At 35.6% G+C, this 8034-nt stretch overlaps 1 protein-coding gene and 1 pseudogene across 1 annotated transcript; both read right to left on the minus strand.

Moving 5' to 3' along the window:
- Positions 1-2177: 2177 nt before the first annotated feature.
- Positions 2178-5179, minus strand: LOC136225792 (pentatricopeptide repeat-containing protein At3g16610-like; annotated as a pseudogene).
- Positions 5180-6695: 1516 nt separating this feature from the next.
- Positions 6696-7665, minus strand: LOC136227553 (uncharacterized). The gene is made up of 3 exons (XM_066016253.1): positions 7564-7665; positions 7066-7396; positions 6696-6984 (listed from the first exon to the last, which is right to left on the minus strand). The coding sequence occupies exons 2-3, from the start codon at positions 7357-7359 to the stop codon at positions 6832-6834; spliced, it is 447 nt and encodes a 148-aa protein (XP_065872325.1). The 5' UTR covers positions 7360-7396; positions 7564-7665; the 3' UTR covers positions 6696-6831.
- Positions 7666-8034: the final 369 nt, after the last annotated feature.

Here is an 8034-nt window from a genome sequence, read left to right on the forward strand (position 1 = left end):
ATCCTCAGCAACATCGGTGAACACAACTCCTTCTTACCTACCCTCTTACAGTTAGCCTGCATGTGCCCCACCTCACCACATGCGAAGCACTTTATGCCACTACCTCCTTAGTCGACCCTCCTATTAGTACCATGACCCACACCTACTGGGGCTGTTGTCTTTGTGGTCTCGCTTGAATATTTATCTCTGAAAGATTCACTCGAGGAAAACCCAAAGCCAGGCGATTGTCCGATACCACTAGTACACCGGTTCTCAAGTTGCACAACCCGTTGATGTGCCATTGAGATGGGCACTAGATCAAGAACATTAATGGTCTCTCTGAGCTGCTCCCGCATACCCCCAATATATCTGCCCAATAATTGATCTTCTGTCTCTTGCACGTTGTCATGATCAATCAATTGATAGAATTCAGTTTTGTATTCATCAACTATACGACCTCCCTGCTTCATATTCTGTAACCTCTGATACATCACTCGCTGGTAGTTATACGATAAGAACACTGTCCGCATTTGTTTCTTCATCTTTTCCCAGCTTGTAATTTTTGACTTTCCCATCTGAGCCCTCGTTTGTCTCAGTTGTTGCCACCACACCACGACTCTATCTCTCAGTCGACTAGCAAAGGGGCCTTTTTTTTAATCTCCTGGGACACCCTTAAATTCCAGAATCTCCTCTGCCGTGGCTAGCCAATCAAGAAACTCCTCGGGTTAAAGGAAACCACAAAACTCAGGGATCTCGATCCTCATGCCAGCCTCCCAAAGTCTATCATCCCCGACAGCACGCAGATGACGACGAACCCTCGATGCCTCAAATACTCATAATCTGTTTCCTCTTTAACATCAAACTCTTTATCGAAAGGATTCATTCGACCGTCATGATTAGGGTTTCTGTGATGATTATGATGCAGATTAGGGTTTCTTTGCTCCTGTTCAACAAATAAATCGCCCGTTCTTCGTGTCAGCTGATCCATGATAACATCTATCCGTTAACTATCACTTGCTCAACCTGCTGTCCAAGCTTATGTTCAATCTATTGCAAATCCTTATGACCGTATATCTCCTCCATGGGTTGTCACTTTAGAGGCATGGTGAATATGGTTAGGCTTTGATACCAACGACGCAACAGGAATAAAAGTTGTTCCGAATTCTTAAATCGTGCATGATTTCTGATTGAAACTTTCAAATTCAACAAAAATTTTGGAAAAACAAAATAAATTCTTATTAAATAATAAAATGTCTAATACATCCGAAAAAAAAGAAAATAGGAAAATTACATAAAAGCCCCAAAAACAGTAATTTGAGTTTTTAAGGCCCTAAATAATGGAATTTGGCTGCAAAGCGATGAAGTCACAGGGGGGATTTTGACGGGACCAAAATCCTTTACACACCATACTAAAATGTATTTTTGGATTGGCTAGAGAGGCCAAGGCTCCTCCCAACCATAATATCCGTCCGGCCCTTATTGCTGGTGATGTCATTGACCACACTGGCCAGACTTCCAAAAAATAAAAAAGGCTTTTCTGAAAATTACTTGGAGAAATTTAGCCATTATGTCACTGAATCTCAACTAGTTAAATACAATGGCACATTTTTTTTTTTTTCTATTTGTAATTATACTTGAGTTTATTTATTCATGTATACTTCTGTATAAAGAGTGAATTGGACCTGCTCCCAGCCTGAAAATAGATATATGGTCCTTGTAGGGTAGAGGATCACTCAGACTCAGCCAACGATCAACACAGACCCCAAATAAGAACATTTCAAATCTAGACCATCCTAAGAAAGGTAAGATGAAACTTTCTCTGTATTCCTTCTGATTTCTCATAATAATAAATGGAAAAATTAAAAGGAAAAGAAAAGCATCCACTTCATTTTTCAATTTTGTTGATTAAGCCATTGATGATTCAACTAAACACATCAAGCACTCAACTAATCAAAGCCGTTCTCATTTCATCTAAATCTAACTTCTTATTCTTATGTTTCTCATATGACTGTAAACATTTCATTTCAAACGGTAAAGGAATACAATTTTAGATATAGATGGCGAGCTTTTACTCAAATTTGATATTCACAATTGTCTTCTTAACTAGCAGCCATTGTGTGATTAAAAGATCAAAGACTTAATCAAGATGCCTTTTCCAAACAAAAATAAGAGGCAAGCTTTACATATAAAATTAGAATTGATGACAATCACATAATAGAAAAACAAATAACCATAAAATAATTAGATTTTGTATCTAAAGGTAAAAGAAATTCATTGAATTAAATTTCATATTTATTTGATTCCAAAAAGGAAAAAATAATTTAAAGCACTTCTCTTCCCGATCTCCCTTTTTTGAATAAAAAGTCTCAGCAGAAATAGAAGATACTTCTTGAAAGCATTGATATGGGAAAATAGAGTGAATGATGAGAGAAACCAAATAATTTATGGAGAAAGGCAAAGCTACTTAATATTCACAACTGCTAAGCATGAGCTTATAAATGCACCTTTTCTATGAAGAACTAGAATACTTACTGTTTGTTGATGTCAATTTTCCCTCAGGCATCCTGATTCATGCTACAATTCCGGTCAACTCGAATCATTTGGTCTATGCAGCATATCCATGAATGACCACTGACAATATTGATATCAAGCCGACAACATAGCAGTTCGAAACCCCCCAGCAAATGGCATTTCAGAGGAGGCTCAGTCACTTCCCAATTGGTTAGCCAACCGAGTGTTGCTGAAACCTTTTCGGTTCCATGAGATCAATAAGCTACCGTTACCAGAAATCCCTACAATTGCAGATTCCGTCCTTAAAATGATGGAATCGACTTGCATCTCTTACTGTAATGTTTCTTTTGGTGATAAGAGAGATAAGTTTTATAGCGGTGTGACAATCACCACAAACTCGTAAATTCTTAGTTACTAAGATGGGCTTGTTGGGGCTCAAGCTAAGAATTCCAAATGCGATAGCTAGTTTTTCGCTATGATAAAGGAGAATCTGTTCCTTCTCCTCTTCTTCAACATCTTGAAGAACGTAGCTAGATTCGCCATGGTAACCGAACCTTTTCATTTCCACTACTAGTTCTTTATTTTATCTGAGGTGAAAGTGGGTGTGACCTATCTCCACCAACAAATGCATGAACAACCCCTCCTATTTCAATCCAACTACATCCGGGAATTTTCCTAAAACCTTGCTCCTGTTGCATACTTCTAACCTCTGCTGCATCATTCCATCTACCAACTGTGCTATACATATTCGATAAAAGAACAAAGTTTCCCGTGCTTTCGTGTCCTAGGATCTCAATTTTCTTTGATACTTGTTCCCCAAGTTTAACATTCTTATAGACCTTACAAGCAGCGAGCAGGGCACTCCAAATACGAACATCTGGCTCGAATGGCATCTTTTCGATAAAACTAAGCACTTCTTCAAAATGCCCTGCCCTGCTAAAAAGATCAGCCATGCATATATAATGCTCCATTCTTGGAGTGATGTTAAAATCCTTAGGCATGGCATTAAACCAGTATTTACCTTCGGCCACGAGTCCCGAATGGGCACACGCGGACAAGAGAGAAATGAAAGTCACATCATCCGGCTCTAGAATGTTGGCTACCAAACTGTTGAACAACAATACTGCTTCTGTCCCAAGCCCATGAATTCCGTAACCAAGTATCATCGTATTCCATGATACAATATCCCGCTTAAGCATGGTATCGAAAACCCTCCTAGCCATATTGATCCTTCCACACTTCGCATACATGTCAATAAGCGCATTACAAATTGTGGTGTCAATTGTAAAGCCGTGAACAATAGCATACGAGTGGTTGCAAAGGCCGTGCTGTAGAGCAGCCAAATGAGCACAAGCTGGCAGGACTCCTACCATTATAGTAGATTCCGGTTCCGTCCCAGACAACCGCAACCTACGGAACATATGTAAAGCCTCTTCTGCATTTCCATTCTGAACACATCCCGAAATAATAGCACCATAAGAAACTGTGTCTTTAATATCCATTTCGGCAAAGAACTTCACAGCATCATGGACAATCCCACACTTGGCATATGTCGAAAGCAGAGTATTTCCGAACATTAAATCAGAAACGAAGCCTGATTTTATGGAATAACAATGTATGCATCTCCCTCCGCTAACATCAGTTAACTTTCCACAAGCTCGAAGTACAATAGCAAGAGCCACGGGTGATGGGATCATTACCGTCGAATCCTTGTACCTCATCATTTCCCGGAACAGTTCCAAAGCATCCCTCATAAAATCACATATAACATAAGCACCAAGCATAGCACTCCAAGTCACCTCATTCTTGACAACTCTCATCATGTCAAAAACTCTCCTGGCATAAGCTATGTTCTGGCACTTGCCATACATATCCAACAATCCAGTTGCAAGAACCACATCATCAATATAGCCTCTCCTAACACAAAAGCAATGCAATGCTTTGCCATGGATTAAAGCACTGGCTTGAGCAACTGCTGGAAGAAGCGCTGTCATTGTTGATGAATTGGGTCTAATTAAGTTCTTTTGCATTCCTAAAATCAATTTCACTGTCTTATCGTAATACCCTCCGTGCAGAGAAAACCCTGCAATCATGGAATTCCAAGCAACAACGTCTCTATTAGGCATTTCAGCGAACACCTTCTCCGCATCATTTAAACACCCACATTTCGCATACATGTCAACCAAAGCTGTGGAAACATAGACATCATAATCAAGACGTAACCTTCTGGCATGAATGTGAATCTCCTTGCCATCTTCAACAGCTTGAAGAGCTGAACACGCTTTAAGAACACAAGGGAAAGTAAATTTAGAGGGCTGAACACCCAATTCAAGCATTTTGTAGTACAAATTAATGGCTTCATCAAAGGGTCCATCCCAAGCATATGTCCTTATCAACAAATTCCATATTAGAACATTTTTGGGCTTTTGGGGACTTCTATCGAACAGTCGGCGTGCAAATTTAGCCTCTTTACAGGCTGCATATAAATGCGTAAGCTTTTCAAAAATATGGTTGAAGTCCAAGTCTTTACTGTATGAGTAGGAGGTTTTAATGAGATTTTGGTGGATTAGCTTGCCTTGAGAAAGAGACTTTGACTGGATGCAAGCCTCCAGTAGACATGCATAATCTGCAAAGCTGAAACCTTTATGAAATTTCGATAGCATATCTCTTTACAAATTTTCAAGTTACATTCTTTCCCTCCTCTCTTCCTTAATTCTGTAAACTTATAAACTGTAAAGCAAATAATTAAAACTAGTTTTTGGCTCGTGCCACGGAAATATTAATAAAAATACAATCTGACATAAATGTGTTATATAAATTAAATATTATTATTTGATTTTCACATTTAATTTAAATAATATTTTTATAGATAAATATAATAATAAAATAAAAACTAATATATTATATATTATATTATATTTTTTATCAGTAAAAAAAAGGAGGAAGTGATACCTCAGTTCCATCGTTACTGTTTTATATTATATATAGATATGTAGAGAATTAGAGAGATTTTAGGGATTAATTTAAATTCTGTAGTACTCTTAGATATATGGAGTAAAATAATCTTTTTATAGATAAATATACGTAATAAAATTAAAATTAATATATTAAATTTTTTATCACTAAAAAAGGAGGAAGTGACACCTCAGTTCCATCGTTACTGTTTTATATTATATATAGATTATATAGAAAATTCATTTATCATTAACTGTTACTATTTCCATTGGTTAAGAAAATCATTAAATTTCTTAACTATAAGGTTATTTTATTAATTTTTTATAAATATTTTGAATTATTAATAATTTTATTGTAATCAATTTAAAGATATATTGAAATTTCTTTATTAAATATTTGTATTGATTCTACAAAATAAAAATATTTTCAAACAAACAATTTTTTACACTATATTATATCAAAAAATGGAGGATGTATATTTCTAAAATAAAATCCTGAATTGGTGCATTATATTATATATTCTTATCTAATTTTATTTTTCTAGAAATGTAACACTGATTTTTGTTTGAAATAATAAACATAACATCTTAATTCCTAAAACTAGAAAAAGTTATGAAGGTACATTGAACATTATTTAACTTAAGTTGTGAATATAAAATATTAAAATGAGTAAGCTGTTTTTTTTAAAACTATATCTTGATTAGTCATAGTTAAAGATCATTGTCTCGTGCCAATGTGTTAGTGGAGATTGAGCTTCAAAGCTCTTTTCACTATCTCTCGAGCAAATTTATCAATAGCGTTTATGGAGTAGTGTTAATAAATTTGAAAAATTGAATTTTTTTTTTTTTTGTGAGTAAATTTAGTCCAAAAAGTGGTAGAGTCAACATTTGACTGTCTGGAGTGCAGAAAGTAAACCTAACCCATATGAACTCGGATTAATTTTTCATTTTTGTCCCTACTAAGCCAAAACGACGTTGTTTTGGCGTGTGGCATAAAAAGAAAGAACGGAAAAAGGATAGATGCACAATGGTGCAATTAGTACTCCGCTGATAGATGGAGAGGTGGTTTCCGAAGGTCGGGAGTGCACTGGCATCCTTGTTCCTCCTCTCTATCTTTGGACCTAATAACAGTTGATTTTATGGAGTCGGAAATGTGAATGACAAATTTTAATTACTATTTGTGAAGGTTAACCTAAATAGCATGTCCCTCAAATAAACATTTGAAGAAGCATAGATATGATATGAATGAATTGGTCCACTCTACATCTTCAACATACAAAATTTCCTTTCCTTAAGCAAAGTGAAGAAAATAGAAGAGATGAAGTATAAACACCAAATTCCAAGTATCAATTAAATTGATAGCATTAACATATGATATGTGTAATAATTAAGGAAATACAAGGTTGTTATGTTGACGATGATTAGGCCATAAAATGCCTTCCCTCGGACAAGGAAGTGGAGCTGGTTGAGCAATGTATGTCGGATACTTTTGTCCTGGCATCACTACTGAATAATCTGATGATGCATATGATCTTCCTACCTACATACCAATGCCATTAATCAAACCTTTCCTTTTTACTTTTAAACTAACATTTCAATCGAAATAAACTTAACCACTTACTGTTTGCGGATTTCCAAGTTTATCAACTGATCCGAGTTCTCCACGCCTTCTGTTTGTCGTCTGAGGCGAAGAAAAAGAAGGATTCGGCCTAAATAGATGCTCGAAAATAGCCATGATCAAGAACATTGATATTAGTATAGCTGTTGCTACAAAACCAAAGGCAATTGCATTCATTGATGTTCCAAAATTTTTCCATGGTGCTTCTCTGTCTATTGTCTGGGACTGGGATGGTGTTGTGTCTGAACTTGTGTATATGTTCCACGCCTTGGATCTTTCCGACCCGAAATCATTCATACTTAGATGAAACTGATTGTTTAGCAGATGTTTTGTCCTTTAAGACACAGAACAAGTTTAGTAGACTTGAAAACCCAGTTGAGATTCTAGTAAATAAATAAAAAATGGAAAGAAAATGTAGAGACAAAGTTAAATGATAATCCTAAGAGTTGACACATAAAAATAAGAAAGGGTGTTTGATGCTTAACTTAATGGATACTATACCTTGTCTGAAAGAAGCATACTTAAAAGAAATGAAAAGCATGGCCCTTCATGTCTAAAAAATAAAGCTAGGCTGATGGATGCTTTATAAAGTTTTAATCTTTATGTGCTGAATTACATTAATAAGAGGAGATTATTATTCACATAATTATAACACCCCACATTCTCATATTTTTGTTACTGATTAGACCCTCCAGCCAGACTTTATAATTTCTATCCTCTAATTATGAATTTATATATGCACTAATTCTCACTAACCACTACTTGATCAAATTTCACATGACAAATGATTATAACTATCAAGTTTTAATGCAAAAATATACATGCAATGCAAGGAAAATAAATAAAGGTAAAAGTAAAACACATGGGTTTGTGTTCAAACAAGATATTTACTTGTTGGGGATATTATATAACTAAGGATAAAATCTAAATTTGCCTTCAATATTTTCTTGGAAAAAATAGATTTATCACTGA

This window comes from Euphorbia lathyris, chromosome 4 (genome assembly GCF_963576675.1).
Source record: "Euphorbia lathyris chromosome 4, ddEupLath1.1, whole genome shotgun sequence".
Lineage (NCBI taxonomy): Eukaryota > Viridiplantae > Streptophyta > Magnoliopsida > Malpighiales > Euphorbiaceae > Euphorbia > Euphorbia lathyris.

What these genes read in the sequence shown, in the direction of transcription:
- LOC136227553 (XM_066016253.1), bottom strand. Translation starts at nt 7,359, where the DNA reads ATGAATGATTTCGGGTCGGAAAGATCCAAGGCGTGGAACATATACACA. An exon ending in AACTTGGAAATCCGCAAACA is followed by an intron (nt 6,985 to 7,065) that starts GTAAGTGGTTAA and finishes ATTGGTATGTAG; the next exon opens with GTAGGAAGATCATATGCATC.